Here is a 22,725-nt window from a genome sequence, read left to right on the forward strand (position 1 = left end):
TTTCAAATTCCCCAGGATCTGCATCAATTTATCTTTGATTCCTCCATGGTACATAAATGCTTTCCTTCGAGTTATTTTTTTGATATGCAGGAACAAGAAAAAAGTAAAGTTTCATAGAGCAAGGATCAGGTGAGGAACAATGGTCATTTTGTAACAGTGATCATTAACAAAAACTGTTTGGTTCATAGAGCGGTTTAGGGGGTTGTATTGAATAGAAACTAATATCACCACTCTCCCACATCACCAGGCTTTTTCACCACACATTCTCACATAATATTCTTAACATGACCAAATAGAAATGCTGATTCTCCATCTGTCCAGTGGGAATAAATTCATTGTAATAAACAATCTCATCCACATCAAAAAAGCAACGAACATTTTTTTTAATCAATATTATAGTGTTTTTTTTTCTTTTAGTCTTCAATCTTAGTGAACTCTGTGATTTCTACTGACTGGATTGTTGTTTTTTTCCAGATCATAATTATAGCACCTATTTTCATCACCTGTTATAATTTTAGAAAGAATGTATAGATAATTTCAGAAGTTGATTCTCCAAATCATAGCACTTGTTAATACAACTGGTTTTCTGATCTTCCATAAGCAATCGAGACCTGCAGCTGTGCATTTCCTGTTCAAATCATCTGTTAAAATTTATTGACAAGAACTCTTAAACACACAAGTCAATACAGATAGACCCAGTAATCCAATTCATGTCTCTTCAATAGTCCAAAAATGATCTTTCTAAATTGCATTGCAAAATTTTTCAAGATTTTCATCATTTCTAATTTTAGAAGGTCAGACAAATCTTGATTGGTATTCAAGTGACATTCCCCTCATTTAAAATATGAAAAACGTAGATCGATCTGTCTTTTGTTAAAGCCTTCATGTTTAATAGCATTTTTAAGCATTACTACTGTTTCAGTAACCATTCTCCCTGAGAAGAAAGAAAATTTAATTGCAGACTCTTTGCTCTTTATGGTTATTCCTCACAAAATTTGTAGAACATGTTTGACAAACATCTAGAAAAACCATTATGATACACCTTACAAATAACTTAGAGCAATGCTACTTGGCAGACTATCACAGAATAATATCACAGTATAGCTTGCTATACTTATTGGTAGAATTTACAATATGACTTAATTGCACAGATTCCAGTTATTTTTGGGTATCCCCTTTGTGTTATTTCTGTACAAAATATTAAAATTAGAATATAATTTTATTTTATAAGTAGAAGTAATAACAGAAAGAATTTTTTAGTATGTTAACTGACACAAATGAGTCATATGTCTATTGGTAATTTACAATTATTGTAGTGCATTAATATTTAATTTTAATGGCAAACATAATATTATTTTATTTTTTAGCTATGTTTTTGTTTATGATGGTTCAGTGAAATTTATTTAAAACAAAAAACTTTTGAAATGACATACCAAACAAAATTTTATTAATGTACTAAAGATGTCGCAAGAGCAAGTAAGAATTTTGATATAACTTATTAAAAACATTGTATTTTTTAAATTTAATTTGGTTTGTTGTTTCAAAAGTCTGTAGTTTTAAACAGTTATCTAATCCTAAAAGTATTTAATTTTTTTTTTTAAAAACTAGGATTCTAATTGCTTATTTAAATTTAAAGAGTGCTTTAAATAAAGCACTTGCATTTTCATAAAGAAAGCCAACAAACTGAAGCCAAACCATATCATTGTGGTTACCATCAGGTTTAGTTCATGAACTGATGTAATACACATACATCAAAATTTTATTGACCTAAAAGCTTTAACTAAAAGCTGTTTCTGCTTGCATACATAATATACTAACATGATTCAATTTTTTTTTAAATGTGTTTTAATTTTATAGAGAAAGATTATTCACTGTGTTAAATTAGATTTCAATAGAAAAAACTCTTCACTGGAAATGTATGTTACAAAATTATATGGGGTTTTGCATTGTTCAGGACAAGAAACAATGTTTTCAGATAGTTCCATATGTAATCACCAACCCCATTAAGCCTTAACAAAAAAACAGCTGTCATATTGAATACTAGAACATGGCAGAGTAGCACCACAAATAGAAACAGTAATGTAACTCAGACAAGTACCATGGTACTTACATATGAAAGTATCTATTGACATCAGTAAGTCCTATGTTTATTTACTGATAACTTGAAATAAATAATTTTTTTCAAGATATTATACAGATTTTCATACAAATTACTTGCTTTTCATTAGGATCAGATTCTTTAAAAGTTTAATTTTAAATCATTTTGTTTAGTTCAACTTACCTAAGTTTTATTTCTGTTAACTTTCTATATAAATTTAATTTCTATCATCTCATATATTTCATAATATCCAACATATGATCTCTGTTTTTAACATGGCTTCATGCAGAATTGTTCCATTACCACAGATTATTTTTTTTCATAATGTTACCATAGTCCTACTGTTGAATCTCAAGGCCCAGTGGATGCCATTTATTTGGACTTTCAAAAAGAATTTGATAAAATGCCGCATTACCTGCTCTTGAAGAGTTTGTCGGATTTGGTGAGTGTCTTGTTAAGTGGATTTCTTCATACATGAATAATAGAACTTTTACTATTAGGTATGCTGGGTATACTTCCCATCGTGAATTATCTGCAACAAAGATACGTAGGGTTCCAACCTTATCCCTTTGCTGCGTTTACTTTTTGTTAATGATGCTGAATTCATCTCTGTTGGACTGAGTATTTATGCTGATGATCTTAAAATTTTTCTCTATAACAGAAACAGAATTGATTACCTTCTTTTGCAACATAATATTAACTCTGTTTATCTTTGGGGTATAAGAAATCATATGCCAATATGACTAATATTGCTTACTTTAAATAAACAATAAATTTTCTTCCAATTACTACCATAGATTCTGCTACCGACCATCTAGGCATACTCTCTTATGTTAAATTAATTGAAACATCAGATATTAAAATATCTTGAATGTTAAAATAATTGAAAAATTTTATTTAATTAATGAAAGTTAATAGAATTGGATAACATTAAATTGTTTCTGTAAATTGCTTTTCTCCATCCTAACATTTTTAATTTAATTTTATCTTTCTTAGCTCTAAGTAGCACTTTCTGAACATGCAGATAGAACTGTAAGCAGGGCAAAGTGAAATCTTGGTCTGTTGAAACTGATCGCGCAAGACCTTTTGTTGATCCTTACACTTGTGTCTTACTCTTCAAGTCACTTGTTCATAGACAACTTGAATATTCCACTTCAACGTGGAATTATTAGAGAGAATATACTTTGTAACACATTGAATCTATCCTTTCATTCTGTCTTGGCTTTCTCACAAATTTCATCTTCCTTGAAAAATATCAGCTAAAGTCAATTAATTATTTATCATCACAGAGAATATTTTGATTTACTATTTTTTTTATAAAGTATTACACAGATATAATTCTGATCCAAATGAAATACAGCTACGTGTTCCTGGAAGCTAGGCATTATAAATGTTTGCCCTTTTTATTTACAGTGTGTAATTTATTTCACTAATAGAGAACAGTACTATTACTACAAACAATTTACTTTTACTACAGTATATAGACAATTTTTTGAGAATAGATTTTTTTCAACCAAGGAAGAATTTTATTAATTATCTAGGAAGTTTGTATTTAAAATGTACGTTAAAAATTGTTAAAAAACAACTGTAACTCATCCTTAAAGATGAATTTCTATAAGAATTACAAAATAAAGATATGATTCTGTTTGTCTTTAGTTAAATTTTTTTAATTTTTTTTTTCAAGTTTTTGAAAACATTAGTTTTCCAAGCTCTTGAATTCAAAAAAAATAATAATTTAGATAATTGTTAATTTTATTTTTTTCAAAGGCAATGTAAGTGGCCTTGTGCTGTTTTTGTCTATCCTTGTCTTTGCCCAGTTTGCCCAGCCAAGCTCTTGAATTCAAAAAAAATAATAATTTAGATAATTGTTAATTTTATTTTTTTCAAAGGCAATGTAAGTGGCCTTGTGCTGTTTTTGTCTATCCTTGTCTTTGCCCAGTTTTCTGTTTTGGCCTGGGATGAGTTTTTTAATGGGAAAAAATTTTTTCCTGTAAGCCGAGATAGAAATCTTATATTTGATAAACATGCTATTTTTGGGAGTAGTCAATGTGTTAAATCACACGCAGCCATTCATGTAAAGGTAACAATTATTACCTTTACGATGTAATTTATTTCACTTACGAAATATTCCATTGGACAGGAAGTTAAACAGTTTCATAATGGTGCTTCCACAGAAGTCATGAATATTAATAAAACTATATATATAATTATAGGCTGTTGACAAAAAATTTTTTTTCAGCATCTGATCATATTCTGGTTAGTTATTGGTACTTTTATTAAGTCTTCCCAGTTATTCAGCTCATTATTAATCACATCCTGCACAGTGCAATCTTTGTGTAACTGTCCTTGGAACACTTCTGTATTATTCCTCCCTTCACATACTTCACTATCAGTTTCTGCTCGTCATCAGTATGTATTTGCAATTGATATAAAAGCAATATATTCATATGGTTATTCGAATGAGTGTTTAACCAAATATAATGGGCAAATACATCAGTTTGAGTAGCAAAATACACAAATTTTTGTTTATTTACCGTTCTCTGATGCTGTTAATCCAACACCAATCAGTGTACAACTAGAATGACCGATGGACTAAAATAGTAATTCAGAAATGGCACTGTCTTAGAATTGATCAGTTAGAGACTGAATAAAATAACTCCAGAATTATAATTAGGCTTTTATTCTTGTTTACTGAGACTATATAACTTTGTATACTGTGCTGTTTTTTCTCTTGTTTTGAGGTATTTCTGTTACTTTTTTTCGTGTTTAATCTAATCTTTTAATTCTGGTAATTCTGGATTTTACATCTTCAATTATTTCTTTTTATTGCAGTACCTTAATTACAATTTTTTTAGTATCTGGATTTTTTTAGTTACTTGTAAGCGTCTGGATGTTTCATTTAATAAAACCTATATTTTCTAGCTTGTAAATTTTCCAAAGTTTGTATGGTACAATAACTAATTATTTAAATTCTAAATTTATCAGATATGTTTTATTGTTAATTTCCTTTTTTAAAGTCGGGTTACCAATAATTTATTGTAGAAAATAACAGCATAATTATTAAAATTGTATATTTTATTGTAATAATGAAACTAATTCAAGAATTTTGTAATCAAGAAATTAAAATAAGTTATAGATATACTTATTTTCATTTTATGTTTCTTAAATTGCTATTTTACTCTTACTATACTATTACTGTTTCATGTATCTTAAATTAAAAGTACATTAAAACTTTGTAATCCAAAAAAAAAACATGTTATAAAATATCTGTATAATCTTTTTTTTAAGTATTAACAGTTTTTTTTTAGCAGTCCAATTCACTTTCTAGTCACCAAATTGTGAAGTTCTTTTATAATTAAAAAAATTGCTTTTTTAAGTTTTTTTTTTTTTATTTACTAAGAGAAGAAAAAAAATACGTTTTTTCAATTGTTCCTTAGTTTCGAGATTTCGAAGTTGATGTAATAGTAAGTTGCTAGTTGTTTTTGACTTGTTGCTGATTTCAAACTGTTAATTTGACTTGAAAAAATATTATTTTATTACTGTTCCAGCTATTTGATTTCATTCATTATTATTATTTTTAAATGCTCATTCTTGAAAGGCAACTGTCAAAATTCATTATTGCCTAATTAATTCATCTTTCTCATAATCTGACTCAACTTTTAAATACTGTAATATTGTAATTTCATTACTAAACTTAACTTGAAATTTAATATCATTCTTATTACATTCCAACTATTTTGATGGTGCCACAATTTTTAAAAAAATAGTTAATTAACAATTAGTGTAATCTAATTGTTAGGTCCAGACAATGAACAATGAAAAATTCAGTATGTGATTTTGTAACAAAGTTAAAGGACTTTCATGCATCTAGCAAGTTATGGTGAAAAGATTTTAATTTTTAAAAACAAATCAATCTTCATCATAAGATTTTTCATCGGTATTATCTGTATATCTAATTGTGCACTAGTTAGTCATTCAGATAACTGACATCCCACTGCATATTTTATATTGTTATTTTATCCATTCTGATGTAACTTGCCAACTCATGGTGGCGCATTTACGTAATTTAATTTGTTTTTTCTTTAATCTTGTTTTTATTCCAAATTTTTTATTACATTTTTTAAAAATTTATTATTTAGACATTTGAATAAGTTAAAGTTAAATAATAAGTATTTTAATAAAGGTTAGTTATAAAACTCACAAACTCATCTTTATAGGCTAAAATATAAAAGAGATATTATAAAAATCATAAAATTGTTTTTTTTTTTATTTTCATCATCGAACATTTGATCGGTTAGATATAATTTCCTTAAGTTCTATGTAATCTTTTAATCTTATAATTTAATACAGATCACATCCTTTCATTACCAATTTTTTTTACTAAATTAACTTATCTTGGATGCTTTAATACATGATTCAGTAACTTAGTTTATACAAAATTCAATTACAAAATTCTCCGGTTTATCTTAAAACTTCATCATTTTGTACGTTATTAAACCATTTAATTTTAACATTCTGTAATACTGCATAAAAAAGTATCAATTCTTTCTTATCCTGTTTACATTTTGTCTACGTTTTATGCCATAATTTCTACTTAAATGGGAAGTCTGGCTGAATAATATATAGCTTAGTTTTGAAGTACACTGAAAACTACATATTACAGTTCATGTGTATATATACTGTGCATGTAGAAGTAATATATACCTCTACAAGCCACACAACTTAGAGACGAACAAGGTTGTTTTTTGAGGAACTTTGAGTCTGTTCTTAGTTGTTTTTTTTATTTCTAGAGAAAAATCAATAATTAAATTATAAATATATATCAATCACTGAGTAAGACTGTTCCAGGTGGAGTTAATTGTCATATCCTGCTTTTTATCATGCATAAACTGTTCAGAGGGGTCCAAAAAAATGTACTCACTATTTGTATTTAAATAATATCTAAACAAAAAGACTTACTCTCAGTAATCTAATATGATAGTATAGTATAAGGTATTAAATTTGTCGTGGTAGGTGGAGCTGGCAATTTATATCATGCATGTGTGGGTGGTTGGTGGTGGAACAAGCCAGTCATACTAGCCAGTGCAGCAGAAGACAGTTGAGTAGTAACAGTGGCTGAGGTTTGCTTATTGTTTGTTGAACCCAAGGCTGTACTGAAGTGGTTCTGGAAGTACAAGAACATTCACACAAAGTATGACAGTGATAGAGAATTTAGAACAAGGAAAGATCCAGCTGACCAAGAACAGCTACAAGTCCGCCATCCAGTGCTCCGGTGTTGCAACATTTTACCTGATCACTGCAAAAATCAATGAACTAGGGAGTGAATGAAGGTGGGGTGAGCCGGTCAAATGTAAGACACATTCTGAAGAGTGCAAAGGGGAAAGTGTATAATCCAAGACTGCTACACATGATGAATGAGGATGACCCAGATTGAACGATGAAGTACTGTGAATGGTTGGGAAGAATGAGGAATTTGTAGCGAAGTTTGTGTGGACTGATGAGGCGCAATTCAAACTTAATGTTACTGTGAACCGCCACAATTGTATTTACTGGGCTCCTGAAAATCCTCATGCCATGTGGGCAGGGCAGTGAATCTACAGGGGTCTACCAGTGCGCGGTTTTATTGGTCCCTTCTTCTTTGAGGGTATCGTAACTGGTGATGCGTATCTTAATATGCTTCAGACAAGGATTTTGCCTGCCATCCAAAACCTGTATGGTAATGAACATTTTTACATAAGACAAGATGGAGCCCCGCCTCACTACCATCAAGATGTCAGGTTGTACCTCGATAAAACTCTACCCAGATGGTGGGTGGGTCAAAGAGGTGCTGTTGAGTGACCACCTCTTTGACACAGGAGTATCCTCAGGAGTATCCTCCTGATTTGACACCTCTGAGGGACCATCAAGAATGACATGTATAGACAAAAACGAACAACAATCAATGAGTTACGTGAAAAAATCATAGAGTCATGTGTTGCCACCAGATACACTAACAGCTGTAGTTCAATGTCATGGGCATTGTATAGAAAATGCTGGTGGTTATTTCGAACACATACCATAATCCTCTCTCAGTGCCAACAATTGTCATGTCAAGTCAAATTTGTCACGAGATATGGACTAACAAACAGTGAGTACAATTTTTTGGACCCCTCTGTATTATCTAAACATCCATCCATTTTCTTAATCAGTGGTTTGATTCTCCTCCATTTTGGGTTCTGTGGGGGAAAGTCTGACCATACTGCTGAAGAAGTCATGATCTGTAGAATCATGCATCCTTGACATAATGTGGTGAGGTGACTGCCAGTGGATTTTTTTATTGATCCCTGGTTTCTCTGATTACTGTGCAATATGCCTAATGCCTGAAGCATTTACTATATATAGCTAATCTCCATATTCCAGTCTCCAGTCCCTCATAAAATATGCAAATACTGTACATTGCGTATTTATTTTACACAATTTCTTTCTAATTTTCTAAGACTCATTATTAATACTGGCAGACTACTGTTTCAGATGAGAGCTTCACTTGCACATGCCAGTCTATTTTTGATCTCTTCCTTATTTTACCCACATTTGTAATTTTACTAGATAAATAATAATATTCTCTAACTTCTAAATAATTTTTCTTTTATATTAATGCTTTACTCATCAATATCTCCTTTTCTGATTTATTTTATTACTTTTATATGTATTTATTCTTATTAATTTTCAAACTGAATTTCTCTTCAATGCAATAAACTTAGCTAACCAGAATGTATTATTACTTTTAGTTTCTGCTAATATAACATTGTAACTGTTGTCTTAATTTTTCGTTTTCATTGTTTTCTGAATTGGAGAACAGCAAGACAGAAAGAAATTAGCAAGGTATAGTTTAATTTTCAAAATGGGTCAACTACCTTGTTCTTGTTCATTTTATATTCTTCTTTCACTATATTTGAATTTTGCTTTCCTTAAATTTTATTCTATTCCACATTATTAAATCCATCTTTTAATCTACATTTTATTCTGTATATAACTTTATTATTTTCCTTCTAAAGTAAATTGAAGAGCCAAAATGATTTCATTACACACCTATTCTCTTTCTAAACTATCAAATGAAAATTAAGGGATTATTTTTTTTTTGTAAAATATATTATTTTTTCACCGATTCCTTTATTTCAAGTTTTTTTTTTATTTTAATCCTTATTGTCTACATTTGTTAGTTCAATAATGTACCCAACTAATTAGTGTAAAAATTTGAAATTGAATTCAAGCCCAATTGTTTGCCTGTGAAGAGGAAAATTTCACTTTTATACTTCAAAAATACAAACTATTACTTTTTAAGATTTTTTTTCTGAATATTGATTATACTGTTAAATGGATATCTTGAAAAACACTTGTATCCTCTTACTTACAATAACAGGAATTCTTTTTACATAGTTTGAATACAAGTTTAGTTTTTAAATCTTGTTTACATTACTTTTATCAGTCTTTGAATTTTCTTCAGTTTGGGTCAGCATTATCTGTCCTAGATAAATAAAGATAATGATGACAATATGTCTCAAGTAAATTATTACTAATACATAAATTGTCCATATACATTTTTCATTGTTTTAAATATTTAAATCTTGATTTTAGGAGAAGTATGATGTCAAACTTTTACTATAGAGTTTCTCAGACAACAATTTGGCTTTCTATTAATCCTCATTTAGGAAATAGAGTACATAGATAATATGACAAGTAATCACCAACCCACTGAACCTAAAAAAGAGACATCTGCTGTGCTTCTAGAGTAAATTAATAGAAAATGCCAATATGGTGTCATTAGATGGAACATAAACAAAAGTTAACACAATCCCTCTGATGGAAATATTTGACTACTTTTCCGTGGACTATTGAAGTATTTGCTGTGATATAGTAAACACTTTGCAAAATCATACTTTTTATTTAACTATTAATAGGTAAAAATATTCTTATTATTAAAAACATACTTTCAAATTCCATTTTGTTTATTATTTTTTACAGTTTGGTGAACTTCGATTCTATTGACGGCTATGATATATCAAATATAATTATAAATACTTATTTATCAATTCCAAAAATTACTTAATGAACTAATTAATAAATCAAGTTAAAACAAAGAATTAATTGCAAAAGATAGCAAACCTGTAGTAAACAAATTACTCAGCTGACAAGTACAAGAGAAAAACTGTAAGAGTGTGTCTTAAATGACAAACCCCTTAATAGATGTTAGTAATACATTTACATTATCCCCCAAAATATCTTATCCTAACATTCATTTTCATTTCTAATCAAAGCACAATGCTAAAATGTAGTTTCTAGTTTTAAAATAATTTGTAAAGTGAGATAATCACTTACTATGGTTAATTCATTACCATACATTAATAATTAATTACACTCTTAAAATGCATTAAAATTGGAACATTTAATTATTCATACATAAATGTATTATTAATTATTATGATTCATAATCTTTTTATTTTGTATACGTAGTAATCTTTTTAGCTATGGTAGTGAAAAATAGGCAACTCCCCCTTGGCCCAATGAGATGAAAATGATATGTAAGACAAGTAAATGAAGTGTGGTCTAATATAAACTCAAGCCAACCATTACTGAAATGTGTGGTTAATTGAATCCAAATCACCAAAGCACACCAGAATCCACTGTCTAGTATTCAAATTCATAAAAAAGCAACTAGGATTTGAACCTCAGAACTTTTGACTATGAAAATCAGCAGCTAAACAATCCATTTGCGATGACGAGTTAACCACTAGATCAATCTGGTGGGCTAGATTCATAATTTAACTGTAATGTTGTGATAATAGACCCTTAAACAGTGTAAATCTAATTACACTTAACTTTTCATTCTATCTTGTTTTGAATACTCTACAAAGATTGAATTTATTTATATGATTTAAAACTATTATGTTTGTCATTTATATATGTGTATTAAATAAATACACAGTTCAAACATTTGGTAATTAATTATTTTTTAAATTTACTACAATATATATAATTTTTCAGTAATAAAAGAAGTGTACTAAAATAATGTCATCTAGCATTTATTATATTTTTCTAATGTTAAGAACTTTGTAACCGGAAATAATAGAATTAAATTGAAATTTTTTTTTTTTTAAATTAATTGTATCTTTTATAATTTGAACATATTTTTGTTGTATTTAGTGAACAGAGCTCATGCTTTTCTATTCTAATACACATTGCATTACTTTGAAAACAATATTTTCAAAGTAAAAATAATTTTACTTAATTATCTATTATTCTTTGAACATCAATGTAATTTTCAGTATTCTTCTCTAAGTAAAAGAGTGGGGAAAATATTTTTTTACCTGCTCTGTATCGTGTAAAATTATGTGTTAAATTAAAAAAAAAAAAACATTAATTATAAACTGTTTTAAATTTCTGCCTTTTTTATATTTTTTGTTCAAAGTAATAAGTTTTTATTTTTTTTCAAGATTCGTTTTTTTTTAAATTTTTTTAATATCTAACTCTGTATAAAAAAGGATGGAACTATAGGAAATTCTCAAATAATACATAAAGAAAAGTTAAATCTCTAATTAATTTTATACTGCAAAAATATGTTCCTACAACCATTAAATATTTGAATATTCTAATATATATATTTTTTATCTTCTAACTGCCTCAGAATATAGTAATTATTTATATAATCACGATTTACCAGTTGATTTTGTTAAGTTGATGTTGAACATGAGTAGAAATCCAATGTATAATTTATTGAAGCCAATAAGCAAATCTCTATAAAACATCTTTGAGGAAAAATAAATTGAAGGGCAGTGTTTAATACAGATCTGTATCTACTGTCAACTTTGAGTGAGTGATTAGCATGCATTGTTGGTCAGCTTTTATAAATATTGTGATACTGTAGTACCTATGACCAATTACAATTAAAATTTGATTAAAGTTTTGCCGAATCTGAATCCTATGTTGTTAAGATATTGAGATGCAGTTAACATTACTGCTGATGCTGTATATAAATTAACATGGTGATAGATACACAAAATTATATTTGTTGAGGAATTGTATTACATTTTACAGTGATTTTTTTTGTATTTACAAATTTACTACATGTAAAAAATTATAAACATGATACTTATGATATGATACATTTACGTTTTTATACATGATAATTGTATTGTTTTGCAATAATTTCAAAAAATGTTGCTTATACTTTAGTTTTTTAATATAGAAAAACAAAAACTTATTATGCATTTTTACAGTTATTTTTAGTTTTATGATAGTCTTTTATCTGTTATGTATATTACATTTTGTATTAATTATTTTTTTGGTTTTATATGTTATCTCACTTTCAGAAAATAATTTTGTTGTGGTGACCTAATTATAGCAGATTATTTTTACTTTCCTGTCTAGCACTATAGCCAAGCTATAGCTGTAGAAGGGAAAGTATTGTAATCAGTCCAATTTGGACATATGCAGTTTTACCGGATCTTGATGTTTTGATACCTAAGAAACCCAAAAAACCAGATGGAAATTTTCCAGATGTTTGTATGATGTATGTGTATGTGGTGTCACATTATAAATAACCTTATATCTCCAGAACTAGTTTACCGATTCTGACCAAACTTGGTCAGATTCTTCTATATATGGGGCATTGATGCCATTAAATTTTCAACATAAAAGGTCAAGGGATGAGGCTGTAGAGCAAGGTCACATTCAGTATCTCGAGATTTCACCTAATTAAGATCATATTTTTCTTACAAAAATTTGTTAATTAAAAAATTAAAATATTTACAAATAATGTTTTTGGCAAAATTGTACCCTGACTCCAAAAAATGCTCTAAACTAGTGGCTAAGTGGGTATACTGTGTCAATTTGGGTATACCCCATGTCACCAAAGGAGCGCTAGTGTAGTACTGATGTGCTTAATTAAGTTGTGTGTAAGCCATGTGACAGGAAAGTCTTACAACTGTGTTGTTAGATTTTTTTATATTATTTGAAGACAATTTTATCTCAGTCTCTTAATCACTTTTTTCAATCCATGACTGTGATATTTTTGTGAGTTATTTTATGGAATATTTTAACTGTTTTAGTGGAACATTTTGCCAGAAAGCCCCTGCTTTCAAAAAAAAGATTAACTATCTGCTTCTAATCTTTGTTTTATTTTAAGGAGTCTTCTGGTTATTTAATATTAGAATCCAGTTCTGCTGTATCTCAAATGCTTTCTTTATATCCTTTTCAAAGTCTGCTAATGTTACACACAATTCATAATATTTGGATTTTTCCAACATGTCAAAACTCCTTCTTCACCTTTAAGTTGACTTTTGGTAAGAAGATAAAAATTACTCAATCGACTAAATCTTAATTGCTTATTAAACTAAAAATACTGTAAAGAGTGAGAAGACTACGTATTGTTATTCTCCAAAAGTTGGATCAGTTGCATATCATGATTCAACAGCAAGTGACTTTACACCACAGGTTTTTTCATTTGTCATACATCCTCATACCACATTAAAAGTTAGCATTCACCTATTTGAATAGATGAGATAAATTCTCTGTACACATCCTCCATATTATAAACAATTTCTATACTCAAACTGTATCTATGGTGGAACTTGCATATGAAAACCCGTATCGAGTTACTGTTTATCATTTCTTGAACTTTGTAGTGGAAATAAAACTCTTGTTTTTTTTTGGTCATCAGAAGCCTGAAAAGACACTTCACGGACATAAAATGTGTGTTCAAACTGCTTACAATGATCTTACTTAGCACATCTTATTACAGATATTGCAGACAGGTGATATTGCTTCTGACTCATATTTTTAATATTTTCAGTGTTTTTTTTTAATATTGTGACCAAGGGGATACTTTTATATACCTGTTTTAATGAGAAAGAAATGAACAAATTTAGAATGGTAAGGGAAATGACAAATGAGCAGTATGCTGGAACCTATTGAGAGTAAATCTTACATCTGTAGAGTTATCTTAGTTCACCATCTTCTTGAAGATTGACCAACTTCGATCAATATTTTTCCATATCTAAAATAAATTGCTTTTCAAAGTATTTTTCTCAGACAGATGTGTAATATCTAAATTTCTGATGAAGCATTTTGTATACTAGTTCTCAGCTGTTCATTTTTTATGCAACTAGATCCATTCTTATTGCTCGTAGAACTTTTTTTAGGATTATTGAAAAACCTGTGAATATGGTGACAGATACAAATATAATTAATATGATGATTAAATATAATTTGGTATGATGGCAAAGAAAGCAGTATAAAATAATCATCTAAAAATAAGGTAGCAAGTTCTGCTATAAATAAGTCATCATTACAAATTATTTTTTATTAAATTCATTTTGTAATACTGTATCTAATAATATCTTATGTATATTTTTTATGTTTAATTATGCTTTACTTGTAATTAATTTAGATATTGGTCTTCGCTTCGTAACCTTGTGATATCCCTGCTGAATTCGATGCGATCAATCATATCGTTGCTGTTTCTTCTCTTCCTGTTCATTCTTATATTCGCACTGCTCGGTATGCAGCTTTTCGGAGGCCAGTTCAATTTCGATGACGGAACACCTCCAACAAACTTCAACACCTTCCCTATTGCTCTGCTCACAGTCTTCCAAGTGAGTATTAAATTTAGTGTTGGCTTTATTAATCAGAATTAAATAAATTTTAGGTACATTACATTTATTATTAACATTACATTATAAATGTACTCACATTAATTTGATGATTTTTATATTTCCCTAAAAAGCATATACAAAATTAATAAGTGTGCTTAGACAACTGCTGTTTTGAACAGTTGACCTGAATTAGTTATTTCTTCAATCATTTATTCATAAATTTTAAAATTCTGGGATTAATTGAACTAAATCTGTCAGTGATATATGTTTTTCTTCCAGTAATACTGTTACAAAACTAAATTTTAATAAATTAATTTTATAAAAAGTCTAAAATCTTTGTTTATAAGCAATTTTGTGTTACAATGATTGCTGGTGAATTATTCAATGTGTTCATAAAAGCAGTCTTTAATTTTCATTGTGATCTGTACAAAAAATTCTAGCTTTCTTTACTTCATATTTCCTATCATGTAATTATGTTAGTGTTGTTGAAAGAGTAGTGAGTGCACTTCTGTTTCTTTGTAAAAAAATTACCAATTTGGAAGAATATTTAGAAATATTTTTTTATCATTAGGAAATCATCTCGCTTGCATATGCAATTACAGTCTACTTGATGGCTGCTTTATGAAATTGTGTAAAAAATATGAATTGAGAGTCTGAAAAGCCAAGGGGTACAAGTGACAAAAATTTTATTTTGAAAAAATCAAGTTCAAAGTTAAAAGGTTAGGTCTGGAATGAATGGTTTGACAAGAAATATACTTTATTTTATGTTTCTTTATTTTATTTTTGAATTAAAAAGCTTAATTGTTGCAGCTTAAAGTCAATTATTAAAGCTTAACTGCAACTGTAAATTATTAAGTTAATTGTTAAAGCTTATAGATACTGGTTTTAAAATTTAAGCTAGCCTAATCCCAAATGAAAAATACTTTTATCTTGGCTGTTATTAGCACTTAGTGTCAAAGAGCAGCACTTGTTCCCTATTGTCTGTAAAATCAGAGAAATTAATAAAATAACCATCAATATTAGAACAATAAAAATGTATGATGAATAATTTTTTTATAAAATTACAGTAAATATTGAAAAAATGAACTAATTAATTGGAAATCGTGGAAAAATATTAGAAACATAAAAAATTACAATTTTTATTACTGTTTCTTCAGTCTGAATCAGTGTCATACATGTTAACAAAGTCAGGATGTCAAAGTCAGTGTTGTGTCATACATGTTATCATCATTGAGTTCAGTTTAGGAAGTTTTGCTTGTGGAATACTGAACTGATTTTAAACAATTCTGGTGTATTAGTATTGTCAAGGTCGGCACTTCAGTTTGGTTACTGTGAGTACAAGAGTTGTAAAAGGCATGGTAGTACTTCAGTGGTATTTATTTTAATAATGTGTTGTAATTGTTGTTGGTCTCTCTGTTGCTGCAGTAAGGAGTGACAAGACATTTTCTTCTGCAAACTGACTCAATAGTATGTTGTATTTTAAAAATCCCACAGGTTCGTTAAATGCTTCTTTGTATGATATTATCAAAGGTTTTTCATGATCAAAATGCAACCACTGCATTTTGCGTATCCCATTGACAGAAGGAACAAATGTTTCTTGTATATTATCAAGAGTAACGAAGTCTTTGTTGTTCATTCTTACGACTACAAACTTTCTGTTACTTTTAACAATAAATTTAGCGCAATGTTTTGGCATATAGACATTTGCTGCATAATACTTTTTGGCTTTTTCAATAATGCCAAAGTCCTGGTTGCAGCTAAAAAGAATGTCCAGGAGAAAGAAACTTATGAACCATGGTTTTTATTTGTGTATTATATAGAAATTATAACTAGAACTTAACAATTAACTGACTCTTATTTTCTCTACAACAGTTATCACTAAATGCTGTCAAATGTGTCACTGTGGATAGCAAAGTTTGTATGTACTTTAGAAAGTAAGAAATTATTTCCTGACATTCTCGTGATCCTTGGGCCTCATGCCATGTAAAGAAACTGACGTGATTTGTGCACAAATTGTGAATGCACATGTATGTCCATAACTGCCTATAGTAAACCTTTGAGACCTTTGAGCAAATTAGAACTGGTGTAGTAAGGTTTTCCACATATCGAAGCAAACCCCACATGGTTAGGATAATTTTTTACCACATCCTTAGTTTTTTCATTTCATTTCTTGCACTCTCCATCTTTTTGAGGTGCACTTCTTTGTCTATTAGTGCAGCCTGTTGGACATCATGATTTCTAGATTCAATTATCTTTTTTAACCTGTCATAAATGTTACAAGAATCTGTACTTTTTCTATGGAAGCTAAGTTTGAATGATGTATTAAACACATGTCTGAAATAGCTTTCTTTTCCTGGTTCCTCATTTCTGTCATGGAAATATTTGTTGTATAAATCATACATTTTTTTTATATTTAAGTTAATATTCAGGTATTTTCTATTTGGGACCTAATGCCAAGACTGGTGGCTTGTATATTTTGAAAATTATTTTATATGTCTTTCACAAACTCAATTTTTTGTTCACTCATTTTCTTTTTTGGTGTTTTACAGCCTCAGTTATCTCGAGGAAAATTCCAGCAATTGAATTTTTTTATGCTTTATGTTGGTGTTTTAAAAAAAATTTCTTATATACTCTAGTATCTGATAAAAAATAGTGATCAGAAACAGATTTACTCTTAACAGCATTCCGATATTTCCTACTAGGATAATTTACTACAACAGAAGAATTTAAAAATGAGGACTGTAACTCCCAGTTACCAAGGCTCCAAAAATGATTAAAAATTTATTCTGTTTAACCTCAGGCAAGTTTTCATTCACTGAAAATGGTGTATATAACTGAATGGTATAACTTTTTTCCCTTCATGAGCTTTACCTTGCCTATCTCTGTAATGCTTTCCTTTGTTTCATGCTTTTGAGGCCTGGATCCTCATCCACAGATGCACTCTTCCAGTTTTTTCTTGTCAGAGTGGTCTGGCCCACAATGGTTTTGATTTTGGAGGTGAACCTTGTTCACTACTTCATTTTCATCACTAGAAAAATCTTCAGTTGGGCTATAATCTGCATCATTGTTAGTGTCGTCTGTAACAAAATAAAAATGAAGGATAAATATGGTGCATATTGCAGACAGTACAATGAGGAAACATTGACAATGACATAAAACATGACAGTGATGAATCTGTTTTAAAGAATATATTGAACAATATCATTTTCAATAACACTCAGCAAAGTTGTTACATTAATTTTTTTTTTTATTATCTAACCTCAATTTCAGCACATATTCTGATTGATAGCTAACAAAAAAAGAAAAAAATATTATTTTTTTTTTACTTTCCTGACCTAAATTTCTAATTATAAATAGTAGTTATCAATATTAAAATATATTCATAGCATAATAATACAGTAAAAGGTTTTACTAACTCTAAGCAGGATATTGGTGATTTCTTCATCTGATATCATTCTCTTTACCAAACGAATAATTCCATTATTAGTACAATGTTCTGCAATCTAATATAGTTACATAAAAGCTCTTCAAAAATAATAATCTCAATTGGAATGTAGGCAGCAACTAAGGACACTTCATTCAACCTTACACCTTTTCTTGGAAGACAAGAGGTACAAGTAATATAATATAATAAAGTATAAACTAATACAATGGCTGTTTTGCCATTGGCTTCTCAACAAAACAGCTGTTTAAAGAAGTAGTTGTTTTTTCATTCACTAGATTGTAGCATCATATAGGAATTAAAGTATATATCCCTTTACCACAAAATGTTCTATGATATTATCTGTCCATTCCATATGTTACTTAAACATTTTTGAGAATTTCATTTGTATCTCTTGGTTCTGACCCCCTCAATCATGTGTTTATAAAATGTTTAAACTGGACAACTTATGTCATATATAGGACAACTTAAGTGTTGACCGTATAAACAGTCCGACCTACTTCAGCGCTATACAAATCAATAGTGTATTTTTTTAGTTCTATTCTTAATTTTAAAAATGCTTTTTTTAATTATTTTGTATACCTACTCACTTTTGTAATAAGTGAATAGCTTTAGTATTTTTCCTGTAATTCAAATACATTTATGTGAAATATACAGATACATAATAAGCTGATTAATGATTAATTTTTATTTTTTCAAAGTTTTATATTTGCATACATTTCTTTTCAAACTATTTAATCATTGAATTTTACTTTATTGATTATTACCGTGGTAGATTTTAAAAAAAATTGCAGAATGTATTCAGTTTGAAAAATATTGTATTAAGGTTTTGAATTATTAAATGGAAAATACTGTGGAATAAAATTCTCATATGTTTTTTCTACTAAAATTGTCATTAGTATGATTCATTTACATAACCTCAGTGTTGTCATTAAAACTGTCATCACTCACAGAGTCATCTTCAACTTTTACAGATCTTACATAATTTCAAAATTATATTAATTATCTGTATTTCTGTTTCATCATAAAAAAAATTATGAAATAAAGCCATAATAAAGCAATAAATGAAAAGAGAAAAATAAAAGTGGCAAGTCTAGTTACACCTGGTGAAAATAACAACCCCAACACAATAGCTTTCTGTTTTTCATTTTATCACTTGTTTTAACAGCTGTCTAGTACAAAATTGTTGTAGTTAAAAAATAGATCACAGCAATCATCACTACAGTAATTATTAACCAACAATGCAACTAGATAAAACAAAAGTTGAAATTGTTTATATAGAAGTAATAAAAATTATATTTATTATAATTAATAATTATTACAATTAATTATATAATAATAAAAATTGCAATTTTTAAATTCTTATCATTTATTTTCATATAGATATTGACTGGAGAGGATTGGAACGAAGTGATGTATGATGGGATCAAGTCTCAACAAGACAACAAAGTTTATGCTCTTTATTTCATCATTCTTGTCCTCTTTGGTAATTATACTCTACTGAATGTCTTTTTGGCCATTGCTGTAGATAACTTGGCCAATGCTCAGGAGCTCACTGCCGCTGAAGAAGAACAAGAGGAAGAAGATAAAGAGGTATATACATTTTTCACATCACTCTTTCAGCTACATTTACCTCTTACATTCACGCATATGTAATATTTTCTTAAGATGATAAGAAAATTATTGTCGTTGATTCCTATCAACTACTTTTTTATTATTTTATAAATATATATATATATATATATATATATATATATATATATATATATATATATATATATATTTATATATTACTACAAAATGTACCAATACCAAGAGAAAGATGAGAGATCTATCTCTGTTCATCTAAATTTACAAATAATTAATTATAACAAGTAAGCTGTCAATAATGTTGGTAAAATTTCTTGAGGTTTTCATAGAGCTTGAAATTTTATCTTTCCCTAATGATAAAGTTGAAAAATATTTTTATTACGTTTTTAACTAAAATGAAAACATTGTGGGCTTTTTAATTAATATTAATTTAAAAAAAGATAAATATTAACATTTATCTTACCTCTGTGATAAAAGTAGAAAAATTTTATATCATATAACATTTTGTGTAGGATTTTCAAGTCAGTTCGTTGGAACAGTAAAAAGTCACATAAGTTTACAGATTCTACTTTTAATGTCAAGGCGTATTACTCCAAATCCTTTAGTAGAGCTTGATAACTGACTCCACCATGATAAAGTATCATTTAGAGAAATATATAACTCGAAAAATGTCAAGCCGGTTGCTTGAAAAAATAATAAGTTATAAAAATGTACAGTGTTAAACAGTATGTTATATATTGTTCATACAGTGACGATAATTAAAATTCTTACGAGGTAAATTATATTGTAAAAGGAGTCATTTTTTTGATGACATTACCACATAAGCTGGAAGCTTGTGGGTGGGAAATGGAAAAGGAATTTTGTAGCATATGAAAAATTCCATGCCTGACCAGGGTTTGAACTCATATCTCTGAATGAAAAGCTAAAATGCTACCACTCCACCACAGAGATCAGTGGCGGAGTGACACACTTCAGAGCCAGGTTATTTTTTTACTAGTATCATTATCTATCCTTATGTTGTGTATTACAACAGCTACAAAATAAAAATAGAGGTTTATTTTCATATATTGCTTCTGTGATCCTTTTTTAAAGAACAAGTGATTATCACATGAAAAGAAAGTTTTAAACTAAATTTTTCTACTCAAGTAATTTTTTTTCTTTAAGCAGTTGTTTTTAAGATTACAAAAATTCTTACTGAATTAATTTTGTTGTTTTTATTTTAATTTCTGATTTCTTTATATTGTATTTGTATTATTGTATTTTTTTTTCTAGAAACAACAATTGGAAATAGAAAAAGAGATGGTAGCTCTTCAACTGGGTAATGATGGGAATGCCCCTCAAGTAGAGATTTGTCCTCCATCTCCTGGACAACAGTTGTAAGTGTTAGACAAAAAAATATAAAATAAATTCTTCTTTTTTTCTAATGAAACAACATGCATTACATTTGTATTCTTGATATCGCATATGAAGGAGGTGACTTCGGTGTTACCATATCTCCCAAGGGTTATGGTTTAAAAGTAATTTTCATGTACAAGTACAAAAAAAAGCTTGTTTTTCATTGTAATTTTGTAAGATTTTTTTTTTATTCTTTCTATGAAATGCATAAAATAATTTTATTGACTGTCTAATCTGCAAACTGAATAACTCAGTCCAGGTTCTTGTAAAAAAGCTACTATTTTGCCAGTAAGGAAAAATTTCTTTGTCTTTCAGAACAAAATGTTACCTGTAAAATGATTTTAGGGCTTTAATTGATATTTTAAGACTTTATTTTAATATCTGTTCTTTAATTTGCTCTTAACATCTTGGGCTTTAATTTATGCCATTTTTATTTATTTATTTTGTGTAAATTTAAACTGCACAGGTGGAAGATCAAGAAGTCATTCATCCAAAGAGCGTGAAACTTCCATAAATATTTTATGTTATTTCTAATACAGATTTCAGTGAATTAAGATAAATCTAGTTTACACATTTTATTAATGTCAATTTATAATTACACTTTTATATAACTGAAGTAGATACAAATCAGGATTTAGTGGTAATGACAGGTGAAGGAAGAACAGAAAGAGTAAAAAATTACAGATATTTAGAATCTGAAAGAGCACAATGGAAGTAAAAGGAATGATAGCAGTGACAAAGAAAGTTTTCAGTAAGATTAGGAAATTAGGAAAAAATCTGGATTTTGAGTTAAGGAAGAGGTTAGCCAAATGTTATAGTGTCTTCATTTTGGAAGAGAGGAGTGGATGAAGAAGAGGGAAGAGGGAGAGGGAGTGGATTGAAGCATTTGAGATTTGGATATGGAAAAGGATGAAGAAAGTGAGATGGTCAGAAAAAATGAAGAATGAAGATGTAAAGAACATCCTGTAAAGAACAAGATTAAAGAAGAAGGAGCACTTATATGAGAAGTACACAAAAGAAACAGAAACTGGGAGGGCATGTGTTTAGAGAAAGTGGAATTTTGTCAACTACATTAGAAGGATCATTAAAGATAAAAAGGAAGCTAGAAAGTTAATATTTCATCATTCTGGCTATTCTCTTAACTGACTACTTAGTAACAAACTAAATAATTTTAAAGTAGATTTAATTTCAATAAATGTGATTTATTAAGAAATATTAAATTTTCATAGTTGCCACTACCTTTGTGGCTGTAGGAATCCTGAGATGAAACTATAGGTATTATAAATTAGAAAAACAACATATTATGTACAGATCATTATTCTACTTAAGATGGTAAATTACAATCGGGCAGTTACACAAGCCTTCGTACACCTCAGGGAATAGCATCCTAAAAATCAAAGGGTGTGAAGTCATTTTAAAATGTCAGACTTTAAAACCTTCTCTAATAAAAATTTTTCTATAGTTCACCAAAGTTTAACAATATTTGGTATAGTTTCACTACATTCTAAAAGCATTTGTTACTAGCTAATGAGGCCATTGCAATAAATCAATTTTATAAAAATAATAATAAA

At 28.6% G+C, this 22,725-nt stretch overlaps 1 protein-coding gene across 1 annotated transcript in view; it reads left to right on the forward strand.

The window, feature by feature from the left end:
- LOC142327268 (voltage-dependent calcium channel type A subunit alpha-1-like) overlaps positions 1-22,725 on the forward strand; it is a 902,521-nt gene that overhangs the window by 657,949 nt on the left and 221,847 nt on the right. The window contains exons 16-18 of the mRNA XM_075370151.1: positions 14,523-14,727; positions 19,553-19,762; positions 21,032-21,135. Coding sequence (XP_075226266.1) covers positions 14,523-14,727; positions 19,553-19,762; positions 21,032-21,135 — 519 coding nt within the window. The remainder of the gene's footprint in view (positions 1-14,522; positions 14,728-19,552; positions 19,763-21,031; positions 21,136-22,725) is intronic.

The sequence above is a fragment of the Lycorma delicatula genome, chromosome 7, assembly GCF_047948215.1.
Source record: "Lycorma delicatula isolate Av1 chromosome 7, ASM4794821v1, whole genome shotgun sequence".
Lineage (NCBI taxonomy): Eukaryota > Metazoa > Arthropoda > Insecta > Hemiptera > Fulgoridae > Lycorma > Lycorma delicatula.